General features: G+C 38.2%; 1 protein-coding gene and 1 long non-coding RNA gene across 3 annotated transcripts in view; one reads left to right on the top strand and one right to left on the bottom strand.

The window, feature by feature from the left end:
* Positions 1–1,897: 1,897 nt before the first annotated feature.
* On the bottom strand, positions 1,898–10,842 carry LOC308558158. The gene is made up of 3 exons (XR_013998964.1): positions 10,751–10,842; positions 8,881–9,007; positions 1,898–2,997 (listed from the first exon to the last, which is right to left on the bottom strand). It is a non-coding gene; the product is annotated as an uncharacterized lncRNA (long non-coding RNA).
* Positions 10,843–15,395: 4,553 nt separating this feature from the next.
* EHHADH (enoyl-CoA hydratase and 3-hydroxyacyl CoA dehydrogenase) overlaps positions 15,396–22,685 on the top strand; it is a 33,004-nt gene continuing 25,714 nt past the window's right edge. Inside the window, exons 1-2 of one of the 2 annotated variants that reach the window (XM_081137912.1) lie at positions 15,396–15,557; positions 19,711–19,814. In XM_081137912.1, the coding sequence (XP_080994038.1) occupies positions 15,484–15,557; positions 19,711–19,814 (178 nt within the window). In that variant the 5' untranslated portion in view covers positions 15,396–15,483. The remainder of the gene's footprint in view (positions 15,558–19,710; positions 19,815–22,685) is intronic. The other variant, XM_081137913.1, reaches the window with a different exon arrangement.

The following is a 22,685-nucleotide window of genomic DNA, read 5'->3' as shown; positions in this document are numbered from 1 at the left end:
AAGCAATTAGAAGGTTCTGAACAGAAGTTAAATAGCCTGGAAGAATTTACAGTATGTGAAATGTCTAAATGACGCTCGGTAGCTGTGGAAAGATTTAGTACACAACTATTTATTGAATTTGTACTATTTACTAGGATTTCCCTAAGCAGTGGGCATACAGCGGTAAGTAAAACGCACATCAGTCCTTGTCATCTTGAAGTTTTAGTCTTGTGGGTAAGAATATTAACAAACGATTAAGCAAATAATTAAAACTGTGCCAGGTCTGAGATGAACTGGGTGACTTATGAAATAACGAGGAAGGACAGTCTGCCCTAGTCTGGGCTGTGGGGGAAGGCCTTTGAAGAAAAAAATATTTAAGGTGAGATCAATAACATAAGGAGGAATGAGTTAAGTGAAGACGTATGAGAAAAACAAGAACATTCCAAGCAGCAAGTTATCTGCAAAAATCCCTGAAGAAAAAACGAATGTCACCTTCAGGAAACTGGAAGGCCATTGTGGTTGAAGTAGGCAAAGAATGAATGAATATTTTGGGTTGAATTCTAAGGGCAGTAAAATACCAAGAGTTTAAAGTAGGAAACCAAAAAGATTAGAGCTGGTTTTTTTTAAAGATGACTCTAAAAACAATGAGATTAGAAGAGACAAGAGTGAATCCAGGAGACCAGTTAAGAGCTATTGTAGAAGTGCACACAAAGATGGTGGTGAAGTATAGTGAACATGAAAACAGAAAGAGATGTGTAGCTTGGAAGATAACCAGGATGTAGAAAAGACAGAATTTGATGGTGGATTAGAGTCCTGAAGGTTGAAGAGAAGGTCAAAGAGGCTACCTACTTTTCTTGACCTTTTTCATGGATAGATCCTACCTTTTCCACGGAGAAAAAGATAAATATCAATGTGATTCTTTTGGGGGGAGGAACAACAAAAAGTTGATCATATATGATAATGAACCTTTATGCCACTGTTGCCAATCATCATATACAAAAGAGCCTCAATTTGCACAATCTATGCAATTTGTTCTGTTTCTACCCATGCATGAAGTTTGGCTGACTGTTCAGAAAAATGAAACAGTTGGATTCTCCATTTTAAATCTGCTAAATATTCATGTTGCTAGGATTATATATATTTATATAATTTGTAAGGAGGAAAAACCAGTATTTTCTATAATAATCCATCCAAACTTAAATAAATACTGTCAGGGCACCAAATGTAATTTTTCAGTACACTAAAGAATTACTTCTTTGCAAAGAATTGGACTGGACAACCCCTGGGAGAAAACGTCATTCCCTATTGTTGTTCATAGATAAAAGTCACCTATTTCTAACCAACGCTATTACCAAAAAGGTGGATATCTGTTTTTAGAGAAACAGTTGAATAAGCTAATGTCCGTGACTTATTTATTTTTAATCATTAAAGATAAATTTAGTTAGCCAAAGGAAAAAAATGGCATTTTCTAGACCATCGGGCTCCTACTCATAGGAACTCAGTCCTCCACAGCCTATCTTCCAGGGAATCCTCAAACCATGTTAAGCTAAGTGGAAGTCTTTTGTTTGCCATTAGGCCAGAAAAATAAAAATAAACAATTTTTTAAAGAAAAAACTTTTCATATAGTGTTTCTGCTTATATGAGGTTCAACCAACTTTAAACATTATTAACAGTCTGGGTGTCAGAGTAAATGGTATTAGAATGTTAAATAAAAGACCCAGAAGACATTGAGGCTTTCTCTGTACTCTGAAATTTTAAAAAAAGATTTCATTAATTAGACCAAAAGTTCAAACTGATATTAACTGTTAATTCTTTTGGTACAAGCAGTATGAAGTGAAAAGAAACAGACTCCTAGGAATCCAAATGTGAAGAAAGACATTAGATGATACTAAAATGATACTCCTAGAACAGCAACTGCAACTCATAAGAAAAATGAAATTTATTTAATAACCAAGTACAAAACACACACATGCACACACATATACAACTAAAACAATATTGACTCTTACCAGGTGGGATGCCTTGTGAAATATTCTGCTCTGTTCTTTCATTTAAAAAAAAAAAGTAGGTCATAACTTAGTAACAAACTTTGCAAACCACAAATATGTTACAGCACATAACAGTTCTAGAGCATTATCACTGCTAACCTGTCATTTTAGGGAAACTTACAGTCCTCCTCCTTGGACTTAGTCCATAAAAGTACTCTATGTACTCAGAGAAAATAAAAATTGCCATAGCCTTGTTACCATGTATCTGGCCTGGACATGGTACCTTCAATAAGCTTAAATCACCTACCTTCCCAGGCTCCAAAACGGAGGGGATGACTTGCAGCTATGCCTGTACTGCACATTTCATCTAAAAAAGTCCTTTTTATGTATATTACTTCATTTGATCCTCACAACAACCCTGTGAGGTAGGCAGGGAAAATATCAGATTTACTTTACAGATGAAGTTAAGGCTCAGAGTGGGTAAGTGACTTTCCTGGTTATCAAATATCTGGGACGAGGCAGAGAGTACGAACCACCAACTTTTAGGCTGAGGCTCTTTTCTCTACACCACGCAGCCTCAGAGTATAACCTGACCTCAAGTATTTTTAGTACTTCACCCTCCTTTTCTTATTGTTGACTCAAGTGTTTGGACACAACAAGAGGTATGATTCTAAGCATATCCTGCCAAGTTTATGCTTCTCTACCCATGAAAACTTATGGCCACAGGATATATATCCTTTTGGGAAGCACTGTTTCCTTGGCTCTAGTCTAAAGGAACAAAAGCAATATGAAAGACCCTAAGGTGAAGGAAATTGGCAAGACCAGAGAAAAGGGTATAAAATGAAATGTATTAATGGATTTTAGTCCCTTTGAGCTTTTACTTTTGTGACAGAGTTCAATGGAGAGCTTTAATGCAGATGAGACTTGAGGCTTCTGAAGAGGATCTGAGTCTTGATGAAGTTACTGAAACTCAAATCTTGCATGCGTAATGGTGGCAGGCCCCAGGGTCTTCAAAAACGTGTACTGGATGCTTTAAAACAAAACAAAACAAAACACACACACAAAAATTCTACTAGCAAGTCTAATAAAACTGTTTAAAGGATTTTGAAAAGCTATAATTCTTTGGCCAGTAATTAATCAGAACACTAGATACCATGCTGAAAGAACAAAAAGAGAAAACCAAAAAGAAATAAAGAAAAAGGAAACAGATTTTTAAAAAAATATAGTGTACAGAATAGCTTAATATGCCCATTGACTTATTTCTTTGATTAATATTCTTCACTTTAAATCGAAACAGAATTTAAAGTTCTTGCCGAACCACCTTGGGCTGTAGTAAGATAAACTGATTTAATGATAATTTCCTGAATCTCTTTCATCACTATCCGTGACAACTGATTGTTTTAAAGGGCTTTTAATCTTTGAAAGCACGGCCAAAATATTTGTTGGAAGAGATGGCATAAAATGAAGTTGATTTCATGGGGTAAAGAAATTGAACTGGGAATATTATGGTTTGAAAATACTTAAACAGAGAGGAAAAAGTAACAAAGCCTTAGAATGAAAAAATTCAGACCACTCTGCAGTTTCAAGTGAATTACATATCATAAATCTTACTGACTACTTTTGTGCTATTTCTAACTTGCTTCTTTTTAATTTATGTGCTCCTATAAACCTGACTTTTCCCCCCAAGAAAACATTAAGCTTTAAAAAATTAATAATAAAAATAGCAAGTAATATTTACTGAGTCTGTACTTTGTGTGAGGCACAGTTCTATGCACTTTATATAAGTTCATTTAGTCCTCACAGTGATCCCATGAATTAGATACCACTATTATTCCCAATTTATAGATGAAAAAACTGAGGCACAGAGAAGTTAAGATATTCAGGTAGTTTACCTAGCTAGAATATAGTGGAGTCAGGACTCAAACTCAGAATCTACAAAATTGATTTTAACATAAGAAAATTTGCAAGGACTGAGGCTTCCTATAAATCAGCATCATTTCCTGTGACAATCTTTCACTGCATATTTGCTTTAAAAAAATTTTTTTTAACTTGTTAAATATGTCTTTATTGATTTCAGAGAAAGGAAGGGAGAGGGAGAGAGAAACATCAATGATGAGAGTGTCATTGATCTGCTGCCCCCTGCAGGCTGCACGCTGCCTACTGGGGATCCAGCCTGCAACCCAAGCATGTTCCCTGACTGGGAATTGAACCCTGATCTCCTGGATCCTAGGTCAATGCTCAACCGCTGAGCCATGCCAGCCAGGCCAGCACTGCCTATTTTCTGATTTGAATGTGTAGTGACTAATTTAAGTTTCCCTACAGTAGTAATGTAGACTCAGATTCAACAGTCACTTCTCAGAAGTGCCATCCTACAGGAATGTCAAAGCAGTTTTCAAATAAAGCATGCCACTAAATAGTAACAGTGGCAGAAGATGATGAGTGACATTACTCCTTTTATCTTTTTGGTAATATATATCCTAATATTTCTCTCTCTCTCTCTATATATATATATACACACACACAGACACACAGACATACAGAAATATGCTAACTTTTATAAAGTAGACATGGGTTACCTGCACAGTTAAAACACTCACGGGAGAGTAAGCTTTATGGTAATAATGAAATAATAATAGCTATTATTTATTTATCACCTAATATAGGCAAACCTTGTACATACATTGTCTTTACTCTTCAGTAAATTCCTATTTTCCAGATGAGATTGAAGCTTGGAGTGAATAATAAACTTAATTAACAGAACACCTAGTAGATACTGGAGGCCAGATTCAAACTTGTCTTTCCTACTCTAGAATCCATGCTCTTTCTACCCTAAAATGCAGCCCCTCCAAATGCCAAACATCTGCCTTTTGTTATGGGACATGCTAAAGATATCTTTCTAAAATTTGGTATTCTTCTTAAATAGAAAATACTCAACTTATTTAAGTTCAGTCAAGCTTATCATTTTGAATATCCATTAACATAGAGCTGTTTTCATCTAATCAAATGAGCCCGGGTTACTACAATCTTAAAATTAGTTAGTCTGCTTTCTGATTTTCTTCTTGCCCTTGCTTGTCAATGAGCCTGCATCTAATAGGAGCGCTTGGCACACTAACAATCTGCTGCTTCTAATACATTGTGGAGTTAGATACCAGTTAAGTAAGATTTGAAAGGGACTTTCATATTAATCTAGTACAATCTCCCACACAATGAGAAATCCCCTCTGCAACATTCCTGATGTTCAAACCCTGCTTAAGCAACCCTACTGACCCTGCTCCACTGTTGACTAGTTCTACACCTTCTCTCAGAATTAATTTGGCCTCAACAGAAACAAATGCACTTCCTAGGAAGTTTCTCCAACTTTTCTAAAATCTTCTATTTCCTGAACAAAATAGTCCCAGTCCCCTCAATCTAGATCATCACAGTTGTTCTTTCATCTAGTCACAAAAATGATTAAACCAATTCTCTTTTCCTTCAAGGTATATCTAACAATGAAACCAATTTTTGGACATTCATGTTTTGTAGGTTAATAGATCTAGTTAACCATCTTGGTCATACACAACTGGAATGTTAGGAAAGACTTACGGACATAGCTCAAATTCAAATTGAACAGCAATAAATTTTTGAGTTCTCCCTTCTTGTCCCTCTCTCCCCAAAATACGACAAAACAGAATCTTAAAAGACACCCTTAACCATAACACATTGCTAAATTTTAATTTTCTCACTCTCCGGCTTTTGTCTACCTTCCCATCACTTAAATCCTATAATGATCCTAAAGCATACAACATACAACACGAGTGCTCTCAGAGTCATGAAGTTAGCCTATGACAGGCGCAGCTCTGAGGCCTTAAAAATTCTAACTTTTTTTTCCTCTTGGATTAACTGAGTATCTTCCTAGAATTTTTTGTTTTCCAGAAAAAAATTTTAATATTATACATGTAAAATAATTTATATACATGTTTTATATACATAATGTATTATATATCTATGTGCACAGATACACACATGTATCATAGACGTATATATACATGTATCTTCCCCAAATTTATGTTATCTACATGTAAGTTTTATGTTCATATTCGTCTCCTTTCTATGTTATCTTTACCATAGTTACCTTGACTCAGAAAAACACAATCAACCCTTGAATTCAATTCATCGCTACCCATTCTCTTAGCAAGAATAAGGAGTCCTACTCTAGGCATCCTGCCCAATGATTTTCACTTTGTGGCTAGTTGTGATTAAACTCAAGAATCTCAAGAAACAAAGCATCATTTAACAGCAATGGTTATAAACAAAATACTCTGCCAAACTATGGTATAAAACGCCTGACAAACCATAACCTGTTCTATTCCATTAATCATGACGCAGCCCCTAGATTAGTGGCCTTTGTTTTGATTTTAACAAGTTGCACAATCAGTGGTATCATATGGGTAGCTCATTCTCAAGCAGGTCTCAAATAAAATTCCTGTACTAATTAAACAAATATTACCATATCTTTAAACTTCTTGTATAACTCATTATACTTACCTATTACTATTATTCCAAATTTCCCACAGTGGAAGTGTGGAAAGACAAAGATGGCTAGTGAAGTGAAAGTCACCAGCAATTTTTGCTAAGTCCCAAAGCAAATAATCAGCCAATTCAAAGTACAGTGGCACCTCAGTTTTCGAACATCTCTGCTGACGAACATTTTGGTTTACAAACGTAAACCCAGAGTAAAGTCTTTCGGTTTTCGAACACGCCTCAGAAGTCGAACATGCCACATAGCTTATGCTGAGTTCAAGATCCTGAGGCCTAGCTGTGGGCTGTTGATCCCTTGGGTTTCGAACATTTCAGAAGTCACACGGTCTTCTGGAATGGATTATATTTGAAAACCGAGGTACCACTGTAATACCGTCAGTACAGAATAAGACTATCCAGATACATCTAAATTATCTTTCCAGTTTACTGATTTTACTAACAGAGAGAACAAGCCATTCTTTGAAATGCCTTAGGCCATTTCTAAAAATCTAAACAAAGTGAAACAATAACTAAGATTTGTTTAAAGAGTAGAGTCCCTAAATAGCAATTCAAATAAAATAAAGTCCATCCTATTCAGTAAAAATGAGAGGCTCAGAAGAGCCTTGCCAATGCAATACAAACCTAGCTTGCAAACAAAAGTATCAGTCATATCACCTCATGAAATCGGCAACATGCTATAAACTATATAACTATTGAATTAGGCAGCACTAAGCACTTAGTCCATCAAATTCTTATTAACAGTAATAATCTAATGTCAAGGTTAAAAACCTATTGTAATATCACCAAACTTTACATGCAGCCCTATAAAAAAAACTTAACTCACTTGTGCAAACCCATTCCTCTGACTAATACAAGTAATTATAAGGACAAAAGTCATAAGGAATAGTAACAGGCTCCCCTAATTATGAAATTAGCCTAAAACTTTGTTGTTGGTTTGTCTCTTAGTATTATAAAAAAAAAAAAATTCATGTTCACAGTAAGAAAAAAACAAATGTAACCCACCAAAAAGAGTATACAGAAAAATGAGTCTTCTTGCTACTCTAGCCCTGTAGTCTCATTCCCCAGGAATACCTATGTTAATCATATATGTGGATACATATCATAATAGTGTATTACATAGATTTAAAGAAATTTTGCATGTATATATAAATGTATGCTTTTAAAAACACACATGAGAACTATACGTACAGTTCTATATTGCTTTTCTCAGTTAACAATGTATCTCACAGAGATTTTTCCATATTTCCACCTACGGATCTGCTTCCTACATTGTATGAAGGCATTTATTTAATCAGACCTTGGTGGAGGATGCTTAGGCTATTTCTAGTTTTTTTTTAAATTTAAAATATGATGATGAATATCGTTATACACAAATTTTTTGTGTGCAAGTGCAAATATATCCAAAAGATGAATTTCTGGAATTAATGTCTGATTTTAGAATTGAACAATTTCTAAATAAGAAGCCAGTATATCTACAAGGAGATCAAGAAAACCACAAGTTTAATGCTTAGTGATTAAAAGTTGCCAAACATTATCACAAAGTTAGAAGTTAAAGTTTTCAAAATTAACAAACTCCTATTTTACCTAGGAAAGGTAAAAGAGAAAAAAGAGAGAAATTTTACCCCCTGGGATAGAAAGATAAAAGGCCTGGAGAATGAATTATCTAAGAGATTTCTGAAAAGAACAACAAAGGAGAAAAAAGAAAAAGAAAATAGCAGTAATAAGACAGGATGATAAAGAAAAAAAGACATTTTGGGGCCTCTTTTCTTGATTCAACCTAAGGCATAAAATTGGCTAGAAGATTTGAGACCTATATTATTATAGAGCCAAAGTTGGATGTAAGATGATTTAAATGATTATTTAAAAAATATATATATATATCTTTATTGATTTCAGAGAGAGGAAGGGAGAGGGAGAGAGAGAAACATCAATGATGAGAGAGTCCTCATTGACTGGCTGCCTCCTGCACGCCCCCTACTGGGGGTCAAGCCGGCAACCGGGGCATATGCCTGACCAGGAATCAAACCTCGATCTCCTGGATCATAGGTTGATGCTCAATCGGGGAGCCATGCCAGTGGGGCTAAATGACTATTTTTGATGCCCCACTCCCACAGGGTATCCATAGGTTGAAAGGCTCTACCAGACTCTAAAGTGTTGAAAGGAGCTCTCAAAAAGGAAAAAAACAAAAGGAAAGAAGGAAGAAGAGTAGTAGTAGTAATAATATATAGGGAAATAGTAATGACTGCTTCATAAACACAGAACACACCTCTTCGGAAGGTCCATATTAAAACATAACTTAAAGAGATTCAGCCTATATTTTTCAATCACAATCCTACAATTTCCTAGTTAATCCAGGGCTATTCTGTCATCTAACATAAAACAGTCAATAACTTACCTTTCCCAAAGTGCTAGGATTTGAATGCCACAATACAAAATGACTCATGTTTTTGTCCATTAATGGTCCGTGGATTTCTTTAAATGAAGTCCATGTTAGAGTCCATGGATGTCAGTGTTCTGCAAAACTGAAAACCTCAAGAATGTCAATGCACACACCTAAGTTACCACTTGGATACCAATTTATTATGAATAATAGTTATAATAGTTACTATTATGAATACAGACATTTAGATGTGCAAAATGAACAGCAGATTGAGGTAGCAAAATTAGACTTTATTTTTAAGACATTAATATTAATGTAAATCTAGAGGATCTCAAAACCTTACTTTATACCATATTTATATGCATTGTAAAAGCTGACACCAAAGCAAGAGCATAAAATGATGGGGGTGATTTGGATACCAACACTTTCCAGACATTACGAAAACAAGTTTTGAAAGGCAGGCAAACTTTTTAGATTTAAATGACTGCAATATTTATTTACATGCCTACTTTTTGTTTTTTCCAAACCTGTTTTTAAGAACATCTTAGAATTTTTAAATATAAAAATGCTACTAGTTTCTTCTTTGTAAAAAAGAAAAACAAAAACAATTTTTAAAAAAGCCATAAATTCAGATTTTCCTATTCCATTATATCCAATCTAATGATAAGATTCCAGAACCTCCAAGGAGCTATTATCACCTCATGCGACTGCATCTACATAGTGATTCATGCCCAGATCCCATTACACAGCCTGACAACCAAAAACAATCTGGTTATAGTATTTGTTCTTTAGATCTATTCCCACTCTTTATCACATTTAATACATTTTAATCTTCTGGGACTTATTCTTTTGGAGGCTTCCTACAACTGTGTGGAAGAAGTTAACCTTATGTGAAAACACCAGATGAAACCTCTGACTGGATTTTTATAAGTTACTATTTTCATCTTTGTTATGAAATAATTCTCATCTACATCTCAAATATAAGACGTACCCCAATATAAGAAAGAAAACGTTAAGGAAAAGGAAAGTGAGTTCATATTTATGAAAAGAAAGCACTTAGGACACAAATGAGCAGCTCAGTGCTACACCTGCACCTTATCATTTGATGCCCAACTCCTCCCCGGTATCCTTCACCTAGAAGTTCTTTCCAGACAAGTGAACGAACCTGAAAGAAGCCAAACTAATCGCCTTATCTTCTCTACCCACACCAGAGAAAAATATGAAGACACATTTCTAAATTTCAGTAACCACAAAACAATGTCCGGAATGTCTACTACACCGGCACCCTCATAAACCACTGGTCCACAAACTACGCTGGAGTCACTTCTCCATTCGGAGGTGGGGGCACTGACATTCGGCAGAAGGTTCGCCTCTCCACCCCCACCGCCCGCTGAGGCCGAGTTAGCTTCGCGCGCCCCTCAGCTCATGTTCGACAGCATCTAAAGAATGCCCAGTAGTGGCAAAGCACTGTCCAGGACGAAGAGATGAAAAGACGAAGCCTGTCCCCTGCTAGCATGACAGCACTGGGAGTCCGTGCGGGCGGAAAACGCACTCTAGGTCAGCTCCTCTGAGCGCCCACGCTCCATCTCTCCATCCCCGAGCGCCAGTGCTCCGGGGCCCGCGAGCCCAGCGATGACCGATTCCTCGGAGTCTCAGCCCGTCGGTATTTCCTAGACGACCTGGGCCCTCATGACCTCATGACCCCGTCCCCAAAGTTCCCCGGAGCCCCATCACCCCGCGGAGTCCCACGCCAAGGAGCCTTTCCCTCAGCCACCCCCTAACATGAGCTCCACCTCCCCAGGCACCAGCGTGGGGCCCCGAGCACACTGGGCCACCAATCCTGACTCCCACCCTTGCCCGGGTCCAGGTTCGGCCAGCAGGTTACCTGTCCGGAATCCAGGGTTCGAGGAAGACCGAAGAAGCTCCTCCCCGCCCATCGCGACGCCCTCCACACCCAGGCACCGCCTTCGGGGCGGGACTTCCTGCGCCTCACTTCCGGCCGGTTGCCCCGGGTCCCCGCGCTCCCGCTGAGCATCCAACCCCTCTATTGATGTCATTTCCGACCTGTTCCTGGGCTCCCCGGGATCCGGGCTCTCTCTAGATCTTGTTTACCGGTTCTTTTCCACCTGCTTACCTAATCGCCGGCTGTGTAATTCAACTCGGAGAAGTGCCTTTTTATTTTTCAAACTTCTTTGCCAACTTCTGCAGCTTTCTCTCCTGTAGACACTTGCCTCTGCTCCTTCTATACCTTGAACTCATCACTCCTCCAAACTCGTCAGTCCCCTTCGGAGAAATCACAAGATTGTTCTTGTGATTTTTCTGATTTTTCCGATTCTTCTGCCCAATGGAGCACGGGCTCTGCGGTTGTGCAGCCTAGTTTCCAATCTGCCTGTCAGCTGTAGCTGTGTTACGTAGGCAAGTTACTTAACCTCTCTGTTCCTGTTTCCTCAAGTGTGAAACAGATAATACTACTGTAGAACACTGGGTTGGTGTGTGTATTACTTGAGACATAACACGTGGAAAGCGAAGGCACAATGAAAGCGCTCAATGAGTGTTAAGTATTGCAAGCACTCTCTTGTTCCCTGTTGGAACATGTAAATAGTAAGGAAGGCAAGAACCAGTTTTCCTGTAATCCTTTCTATCCTCAGCTTTTACTTAAATGATTAATTAATGATGCTTGGCACTTTCCCACTCTAAATTATGAGCTTCTCCAGACAAAGGTGGTATCTAAATAGGAACTAACTTCAACCTTAGTTAAAATCACCTGCTTGGTTATTGTGCTAAATACTGGAGGAAAGATGAATAAAACACAGGCCCTGCCCTAAAAAAACATGGAGATACTTAATAAATTATGGACAGAAGAAAGACAATCCAGGAAAAAACAGGGGAACAGCTTAGCTAAGGATTTATCCTTAGAACAACAAAAAATTCAAAGAATGTTAGAACTGAAAAGAACTTCAGAGTTAATCATTTAGCTAACCTATTGATGTTACAAGTAAAGAAAATTAGGTCCAGAGAAGCAACAGACTAAAAGTCATACAATTAGTGGCAGGGCTAGGGCCAGAAGTGGAGTCTGAAAATGCTCACCACCAGTCCCCACCTCCCAAATCTGTCTCAAGGTGTTAATAAGGTAAAAGCAGATCCACCGTCAAGACCTTCACTCTCAAGTAAACAAAGAGTAGGAAAATCCCAGTCCAGAAGTTGCAAGAGCAGTGTAACTAGCAGATACACAATTCTGATGATCATTTTGTTTAAAATAATATAAATGTAGCCACTTTAAAATGGAGCCAGAGCTACCATCCAGAGGAACTGCCTTGTACATCTTAGGCCTTAACCCTTTGGGATGTTAAAACAGGGCAAACTAACCTTTGGACTGGGCCTAAATCAACATTGCGTCTCAAAGAACTGTTTGCAAACATAACAAGAAATATTTAACAATATTTAAATATTGCCCTAGCCTGTTTGGCTCAGTGGTTAGAGCGTAGGCCCGCAGACTGAAAGGTCCTGAGTTTGATTCTGGCCAAGGGTACATACCTCGGTTGTAGGCTCTGGTCAGGATGCGTGTGGAGGCAACCAATCGTGTCTCTCTAGACACATGGATGTTTCTCTCTCTCTCTCTCTCTCTCTCTCTCTCTCTCTCTCGTCCTTTCCCTGAAAAGCAATGGCAAAAATATCCTCAGGTGAGGATTAAAAAAAATATTTACTATGTTAGCTTTTCTGCACCAACAGAAATGCTATCCTTTTATTGACGTAAATGTTCCCCTTTCCTATTTCATAAATACTTGCCTTTGTCTTCTAATTGAAACATTATTTGGGTTTCTGCCTGAGTCAGTGATTCCCCCAAAAGCTATTGTTTTCTATTTCAAATAAATGCTTGTTGACTCTTACTTGAAAAGACCTTTTATTTTTAGGTTAACAATTAGAACAACCTGTGTGGTCACTGCTGGGTTCATTGCACACACAGTAGCCCCCTCTCCCCTGGCAAACTTCTTATATTTACCCAGAAATGAGGGATTAAGTATGAACCCAACCTTCAATTTTTAACTCGCCAGACAGGAATAAGTTACTGATCCAAGCAGTTCCTGAAGGTAAACACAAAGATCTATGAACTGGTAAACCTAAAGGCACTGCCCATGACAAGGTGCAACTTTGTGGGGGAGTTCCTCCTCACCCAAGGATATTTTCCCATTGGTTTTTAGAGATAGTGGAAGAGAAGGAGGGAGTGGGGGAGAGAAAGAGATACAGAGAGAGACAGAAAGATACATCGATAGGTTGCCTCCTGCACTCAACCCGGCTGGGACCAGGAATCGGACCCACAACCCTGCAGTGCACAGGCCAATGCTCTAACCACTGAGCAACACAGGCCAGGGAGAAAGACCGTCCTATTAAAGGGAGACTTAATGTATAATAGAAGTAGAATCAGAGAGCTGAAAGTTCTCAGGACTTATTTCAACCAGTGAAGAAAATCAAGGTGACTGGGTCATTTTACGACAGTTGGGTCTTTTTTTAAATTTTAATCCTTACCCGAGGATATGTTTATTGATTTTCAGAGAGAGAGGAAGGGAGAGGGGGACAGAGAGAGAAAGAGAGAGATAAACATAGATGTGAGAGAGAAACATCTATCAGTTGCCTCCTACACACTCTCCAACTGAAGATGTGCCTTGACTGGGAATGGAACCAGCAAACTTTTGGTGTGCAGGATGACACTCTCACCAACTGAGCCACCCAGTTGGGTCTTCATTAGGAATCCTGATGGCTTACCTTCATCATAAGATACTGAATATACATGTGTGTATGTGAGTGTATGTATCTCCAAGGCTCAGCACTTGAGCAAGTCGCTTGAAATTACAGAAATTGTCATTACTGCTAATCTTGGTATAGCGAAGAAATTGTTTATATCCCATCTTTTATTTCAACACTTATGTGAGCAGCTTTTCTCCTCAAATGTCAGCCAACTTCACTGTGGAAGAGTTTACTCACTGCTCATTTCTTCACTGTATTAGTTAGCACAGATTGAAATTCTTTAACAAAAATTTCTTTCTTTTTCCTGTAGCAGTCCATGTTGGTTCCAGTCAGTGGGGCACCTCTCCTCCCCAAAATCACTTGGGAAGTCAGGGTTCTGTGTCTAGCTATATTCTCCCCTGGGGCCTTGTGTCCATTTGTATCCCATAGTGAAAGGGGAAGGAGAGCCTATGAGAGATGTTATCACTCCAGCTGGAAAGCAATATTTTGTGTTTGTTTCAGAAAAACCTGATTGGTTTATCAGAAAGTCATCTCTGATAGCTTCGTGCCACTATCAAATAAAGTTACAGCACAATACCCTGGGTCCCAGGGCTAATAGATCACTGATGCAGCAAAAGTCAAGTTTAGGTAGCCATCTCTGTTCTTAGTGTGATTACATATTTGCATGTTCTAGCACGAGATTTCTATATTTTCATTCTTTCTTTTTATTTTTTTAAAATTATTTATTGATTGATTTAGAGAGAGAGAGAGGAAGGAAGAGAAAGGGGGAGGCGGGGGTGGGTGGCTGGAGGAGAGAGACAGAGTGAAACATTGATTTGCTGTTCCATTTATTTTTGCATTCACTGGTTGATTCTTGTATGTGCCCTGACCAGGAATCAAGCCCACAACCTTGGCCTATCCAGACTATGCTCTAACCAACTGAGCTACCCGCCCAGGGCCTTATTTTTCTTTTAAGGGTAAACGAACCACTTCTGATCAACTGATCTATATTTGTGAATTGCAACCCAATGACAGCAATAAAAATGACATTTTAACAAGCAAAAGCAGTAGCATGCAAATCATGTGGAAGTACATTAGCCAAGAGCACCAGCACCCAGTTAAGCAGCACTTATTGAGACAAATTGAATGAGAAGACAGTCTGAGAATATGACAACTCATCACAACGATCAAGAGACTGTCAACAGTTTGTAAGCAGCAGCATGGTAGGGCCTGCTAAATTGGCTGCCACACTTAGATTGGGCCCATCGGAGCCCAGAATAGACTCGGGCAGTTTATTATTTGCACAGACAGCAAAACATGGATCAGCACGGTATCAGCTCCCCCTTGTCCCACAGACTCACACCGAACAGGAGGGGTAGATGAGGGATGACAGGAACCCAGGGGGCGCTGTGATGTTGAGGAGCAAGGCAGGGTCAGCACTTGCAGGAGCCTGAGGGTGAGCGCCTCGTAACTTTAAATTTTACGTATGTTTGCCTAAGGGGCAGGCTAGGCGGGGTGGGAGGGGGCCGCAAGGCAGAAAGTTCGCTGTTGAACTGAAACTCGGGAGCCAGATGAGAAATGACTTATGTCCGACTCCTCCAAGGGCGCCAGGAGCTTGCAAGCCTCGACTTGCCGGCAATTGCATGCACTTTCCAGCGTCCTCAGTGATGAGAGCCAGCGCGGGGCCAGTGAAGAGAGAGGACGCGCGCCCGCAGAGCCAGGGCCCGGGTGGGGAAAGGGGCGGGGCCGCGCCGGGGGCCGGGCGGCGGCGGGAGCGGCGGCGGGGGCGGTGTCGGCCGCGCATTGGCCCAGGGCGCCCCTCCTCGCGGGGTCCGCCGCGCGGGTCTGGGCGCCGACTGCCGCTGGAGGCGGAGGCTGCGCGGGCGCGGAGGGAACATGGCCGAGTACTCGCAGCTGCAGTCCTGGCTGGCGCTGGTTCGCCTCCGAAACCCGCCGTTCAACCCAATCAGGTAACGGGCTCGGGGAGCCTCGCGACGGGGGACCTCAAGGCCGTGCCCTCCTGCCCGCTGGGAAGGCTCGGACTCTCCCCTGCTTTCTGAGAAATAACTGAACGACGTCTTAGGCCAGGGTCTTGCATAGGTTATCTTGGCTAATCTTCGAACAGAATTCCCGTGCCCATTTCCCTGGGAAGGAAACTGAGGCTGAGAGGCAGACCTGGCTACGAAGTAGGCGAGCTGGACTCGAACCCGGGCTGCCTATGCCAACTTCGCGCTGAACCCTCTTGCTTGCAACTTGGACTTCTCGGGCCTACTTTTTACTCCAAAGGTCTCAGTGCAAAGCTGGCTGGACCTTGATCCCTGGCTTCCCATCTCCAACCCAGGCCACCCAGGCAGGGTCTGACTAAAAGCTTTAGGAACCCGACAATGTGGCTTCACATTTTACAGAAATAAATAAAAGTCCCTATTAATGCCAACGCAGCGAGGAAAGGAGAGTTGTGTCCTGGCTCAGGAGTGCACAGTAATCACTCCTGATCTGTTTTAAGCTTCCAGACCTTAGTGCTTCAGCAGAAGATCCATGTGAGCGCAAGTCTGTTTAATAGCATTTTCTGGAAAACTCCTGTGCACTATCCTCTTTTATTCCACCACGAGTACCTGTTTTTGTTAAACTCTCTAACCCAGATTTGTGCAGTGCTGTAAGCATTACTTTTAAAAGTGAGATTCATGCTACTTTTATGAAAATTAATGAAGTCATTATGTAGGTTTGGTTCTTCCATATCTCTGACAAAAGTATAGCGATCGATCAGTCTAGGAAAGAGCCACCCATCCACAGGGAGTAGGATTAGCAGAAATAATCATTTACAATGAATATATAAAGTACTGTAGAGAGAAAGACCTTTACTTAAAATTCTTCACATACTGTTGGAGCAAAGAGAGACCAAAATGAGGAGACCTGCTAATTTTAATTGAATTTTTATCCTGTCGTCAGATTTTCTTTTACCATTAGTGTTACTATTATATTCTTATTTTAAATATGAGTCATTGTAATTAATAATACAAAAGAGTTGCAGGAATAAAATCACACAAAGATGATGTGTTCACTTACTTGCCATTCTCAGAAAAAGGCAAAATATTCGTTATTTTGGTTTTTACGAAGAAAAACATCAGTAATATGATTACATATCCATTTTGGACTTGTCTGCATTATAATTAGAATTATTAGATATTAGGACTGTCTGTCTCGACCTCTGCTTATAGTGGGAAACCATGCCCATCAAGAACTTGAGGGAGAAAGTTCCACAGTCTAATACTCATAACTAGGAATATTTTTTATCACTCTTTTTAATGTTTAATGTATTTAACCCACTGTCACTCACCTTGCAGGAGAAATGTTAGTATCCATCTCATAAAATTTTTGTGAGGTTTTAATGTGCTGGAGATTATAAACTGACATTTAACAGATGTTAGCTATCATTATTTCTATTAATCAGAGGCCTGTTCCAAGCCCCTACCAACAGGCCCTGCTGTTCAGGAGTCATTTCAGCTTCATCAAGGTTTCCCCCACTTGGAAAGAAATACTTCCTTGCTTTTTTTTCTATCTGCTTCCGAAGCTCTAGTTTTGGGTAGAGTGTATATCCCAGCATGTTAATCCAGTTTAATAGGTTCTCAGTATTTATTTTTCTGCTTAGTATTTTTCTTACCCTCCTCTTTCCTTCCTTCCTTTTCCCCTTCCTATTTCTAATTTTATGTGGAAAAGTACCTCCTCCTAGCCCACTGAGAGATTCTTATTTGAATATTATTTTGGCTCAAACAAATAGTTTCAACCCTTCTCTGCTAGTTTAGCCAGCCAGACATGTTTCCTTCAATTCAGATGAATGCCAACCCACTTTGCAAATGTAGGGCACGCCTGATTACTAGGCCTGTCTCCAAGCACAGTGGCTGTTTCACTTAGCAACCTAAGACACACACACACACACACACACATACAATTATACAACTGAAAACAAAGTTTCGTGAAACAAAAACTTATCCTTACTTGTTATATAATTTGGTATATTCTGTTTTCTCTTCTCTTCTATTTCTTTGTTTAAAAACATGCTGGCCATAAGCCACAAACTTCATTTGATGATATTCGGTAAAAAAAAAATTGTCACAAAAAAGACCTCCTATAGTCACAGAAGCCAAAAAGGTTTTGGTCAGCACTCATGAAATGCAATCTTTACTCTAGACTCCATTTCTCCATACCTGACAATATTAAGGGGAGAAAATAATTTCTTAACCTCTGAGACCTTGATATTGCTACCAGGCTATGGTCCCTTTCACTTGGTTTGACTCTAGCACAGATGTATCTGTTACAGTCATTTTCAGTTTTCTTTCTTTCTTTCTGTTTTTCCTGTGTTTGATTTTTGCAAAATTAACAAGAACATAAAAGGTTGAGTGAAATGGGAAAAGCCAGCCTCTTAGTGGCGCTGATTAAGCTCATTTTGGGCTAATTTTGCAGCCACTGTTTACCCAGAAGGAAATATGTGCCTTTTGGACTTCTCAGTATTACCTACTGATGGTTCAGAATCTGTTTTTCATTAGCAGATTTGGTTTCTAATTAACAGGCAAGAGGTCTTGTTTGATTTCATCTAGGTTAGATGATGAAAAGTAATTAGGTGAAAGGGAATTATTTTATCAAGGGCAAGTATCTCCTTTATTGCCTGTTTGCCTGAGGTTGAAACTATAGTTGCTGGTATGAACAATCTGGCTTTTATAGAAGTTTGTTTTTCATTTTGTATTAAGGTTTTTTCACCCTGTATGCTAAAGAACAGACATTTTACTCAGAATACTCAGAATTCTACGGCAGAACAGATTAGACTCTGGTTCTATCATTTTTCCTTAAAGCAAGTCCTCACCACTTTTCCTAGGTTCTCCTCTTTCACTGTCCTTGGCACATATTGATCCCCTGCTTCTTGACAAATTCTTTTCTCTTGGTCTTTGTGACTTTGGGCTCCCTTGGTGCTGAATCACTCTGCTGAGCCTCTCCTACTTCTTAAATGAGGGTATTTCCAGAAGATCTACTCTGAGTTCTCTTTTCTTTTCATTTGACTCATTTAATCTTGACTTTAACCATCTTCTCTGTTGATAATTCCCTCATCTACTGAAATTTGGCAAAGTCTACTACATGTCTTTTCTTTCCCAGACCTTGCCTTTACCTCCTAAGTTAGTTAGGATTGGGTTTGGCTGTCAGTGACAGAGAACTCAAAATAGTGGATTAAACAAGAAAAAGTTGATTTCTCTCATAGCAGTGTCCTGGAATGGTACGGCTGCTCCACAATCACCAGGGACCCCAATTCTCTCTGTCTTTTGCTCTGCCATCTTCAATATATGGTTCCACCTCTTGGTCCATAAAGGCTGCTCCTGATCTAACCATCACATATTCATTCCTGCCAGGTGTAGGGAGGAAAGAAAAAAAGTATACCCAGTCTTTTAGGACTGTTCTCAAAAGTTGCATATGCCAAATCTGCTCCTATCCTATTGGTCAGAATTTAACACCTTGGGCTGAACTTACTGCATAGCAGGCTGGGGAATGTAGTCTTTATGTTAGACAGCTGTGCATCCAACTAAAAACCATATGTTTAATACTTTGAAAAAGGTGGGGAGGTTGGGGTATTTTGGGGGGTAACTTCCAGCCCCTGCCACATCTGTTTCTTTTAGAGTATTTCAGTTTTCTTATATTTTGCTAGTATGACAAATTGAAAGTAATTTCTTCCCCCTCTGAACTTTAACATCAAGTTCTTTGTATCTATTACAGCACTTATCTTAGTGTGATATTTTGTTGTGCATATTTTGTTCTCCCTAGGGTGTTACTAACTCCTTGCACTGTATCTAGAAGATGTATAATAGTATTTTTAAATTGATTAGTGACAATTCTAAGTGTTCAAGGTTATAGCAGAGTGCAGAAAAATACTGTTTTTAAAAGTTTATTTATTCAACCAGCTCAGTGCTTAATTCACTATATATATATAATTTATTGAACAAATTAGTGAAAGCTTAATGATATGTATCTAGAGTTTTTATCCATTGTGTATGTGTTGAATTTTTTGTTGTTAGGAAAGGAAAAAACTCTGAGATGGTAGAAATTTAATTCTGACTAACGTTTCATATATTTTTTTCCTTTTAGTTTAGCTGTCTTAAATGGAATAAAAGAGGGACTACAGAAAGCTATAACAGACCCTACAGTAAAAGCCATTGTGATTTGTGGAGCAAATGGCAACTTCTCTGCAGGTACCAGTATCTAAACCTCTCCCATTGTCTCTGGAATCCAGCCACAGACTCAGATTGATACTGCATTAGCTCTCCCTGTGGGTAATACCATAGTGTGGGTAATGGATATGGGACACTTGAGTGGGAATGAGAAACTGTGGAGAAAGAGATTTGAATCACAGGAGAGACCCAGAAAAGAGTTTGACCATACTCTCTTTTATATTGGATTTGACCTTTGTAAGATATTTAGTTGTAGACTTGGTAGCTATAACACCTACTAGTATACACCTGCTGGTATATACCTGTGGTGTATATATCTTCACCCTATGTGAATTTGAGCGAATTCCTTTAATCTTCTGAATTTCCATTGTATTTTTTAAAAACTTTATTTTATTTTAATTTTTCCATCACCCTTTAATCCCTCTATGCCCTCTTTTACCTTGAATTTCAATTGTATTTTAGAATCATATACTTGAAATCTATATAATTGTATTAACCAATGTCATCCCAATAAAAATAATTTAAAAAATAAAAAAATCAGTTTCTCTATTTATAAAGTAGATACAGTAATATCTATCTTGAAGGGTTTTTAGTGAGATTAAATGAGAATATATCTGAAAGCCTCTAATGCAGAGCCTATATGCAGAAGATATTTAATAAATATTATTTTTTATTTCACAGTCTTAAAATGGAGTTTATTTTTCTTCTGATAATCATCTATTTTGGTGACTATGCTACTTTTTATTGGGTTATTCTTGAAGATGCAAAAATATTGATAAAAAAATATGGCAAAAGTATCTGAAATGGTGATTCAGTGATATTTGTGACACCTCTTTTCTTTTCCCAAATGAATATATTATACCCTTTGACAAAATCATATGGATATGAGGGCCTACATAATCTTACTGGAGTCAGAGGAATTTAATATATGTTAATGATAGCCTGATAGAAATATATATTGGAGTAATGACAATAAATAAATATAAATCTGGTAATCATTATAATAATTATCATTTATTTTGCTTGCTGTGTACTAGTACTATGTAGGTTATTTATTTATTAATAATGAAAATAGTTGTATTTTTACATTTATTATATTTTAATCTTCAATAAATCCTATAATACCTATTTACGGATGAGAAGGCTGAACCTGAGAGAGTTTAAAATAATATGACAAACATAAACTAGCTATTAAATGGTTAATTCAACTGTTTGAAAACTTAAGGTTGGGATCCCAAGATGGTGACTTTGAGACATGGAGAAAGGAATCAGAATTATGGAGAACTTGATATTTCTTTGTCAGTTGAGATATAAGAGAGAGAATGTAATTAGAGTACAATGTAGGCAGAAAAATTATTCTCCTAGAAAAGCATTAGGAATTATCAGATTTGACTTAGTGTATTTATATAGAACAATGCACCCAACAATTGCAAAATAATACATTTTTCTCAAATCTTCAACATTTACAAAAATTGACCAGCTATTGGACCACGAAAGCTTGTCTCAATAAATTTCATTTAGAATATGTTCTCTGACAACAATGCAATTAAACTAAAACTCAATAACAAATATATAACTGGAAATTGTCATGTGTTTAGAAATGAAATAGATCTCTCTGTATCAAAGCAGAAATCATAATAGAATTTAGAAAATATTTTGAACTGAATGATAATGAAAACAGAACATCTATAATTTGATAAATGCAGCTAAAGCAAAACTTATCATAAATTTTTTAGCCTTATATAATTCAGGAAAGAAAAAAGAATGAAATACAATGAACTAAACGTCTTTATCAAGGAACTAACAAGCAGTAAAGTAGGTCCAAATGAAGTAGAAGGAAGGAAATAATAAAGAGAAATTAATGAGATAGCAAACAAATGTGAACCAAAGATAAACAATGTCAAAAGTTAGTTCTTTGAAAGACTAATAAAATTGATGAACCTCTGGAGAAATTGATCAAGGAAAAAAAAAGATAGCAAAACAATATATATAAGAAATGACCAAAGTGTTAAAACTGCAGATACTGTGTAGCCTTTAGCAAAGTTAACGATTATGTATGAACAAGTAGAAGACTATATAGCCCACCAAAATTGACTAACAAAGAAATAGAAAACCCAAATAGTTCTATAACCATTAAAAAATTGAATCAGCAATAAAAAAAATCTCACAAAGCAAATTCCAGTCCCAGATGACTTCATTGGCAAGTTTTAACTGAAAAGTCAAGGAAAATTATTCTAATTTTACACAAATATTTTAGAGTAATAAAAGGAGGAACACTTCCTGTATTAATTTTTTAAAAATATATCTTTTATTGATTTCAGAGAGAGGAAGGGAAAGAGAGAGATTGAAACATCAATGATGAAGAGAGTCGTCATTGATCGGCTGCCTCCTGCACGCCCCCAATCAGGAATCGATACGCAACTAGGGCATGTGCCCTGACTGGGAATTGAACTCCGATCGCCTGGATCCTAGGTCAGTGCTCTGGACCACTGAGCCATGCCCAGCCGGGATAAAATACCATTTTTTAAAACCTACAGCAAACCTAAAACAAAATGGTAGCTTGAAATCTTTCCTTATGAGAAAGGAACAAGACAAAGCTGGCTGCTATCACCATTTGTATTTGACATTGTTTTCTAGGCCCTGGCAAGCCAGGTAAGACTAGAAAAAGAAATAGAACGTATAAAGATTGGAAAGGAAGAAACAAACTTCATTATCCAGAAGATATGATAGTGTTTATAGAAAAATTAAAGATAATCTATCAGAAAATTATTAGGATTAATAAGAGAATTTAGCAATTTTTCTGGGTTTAAAATAAATATCCAAAAAAATTAAGTGCATTTCTGTATGCCAGAGACAGTTAAAAACTGAAATCACTGTACTCTTGTCATGCCT

The sequence above is a fragment of the Miniopterus schreibersii genome (assembly GCF_964146895.1).
Source record: "Miniopterus schreibersii genome assembly, chromosome: 5".
Lineage (NCBI taxonomy): Eukaryota > Metazoa > Chordata > Mammalia > Chiroptera > Miniopteridae > Miniopterus > Miniopterus schreibersii.
Note: the sequence above shows the minus strand (reverse complement) of the source record. Positions and strands in the feature narration are given on the sequence as shown.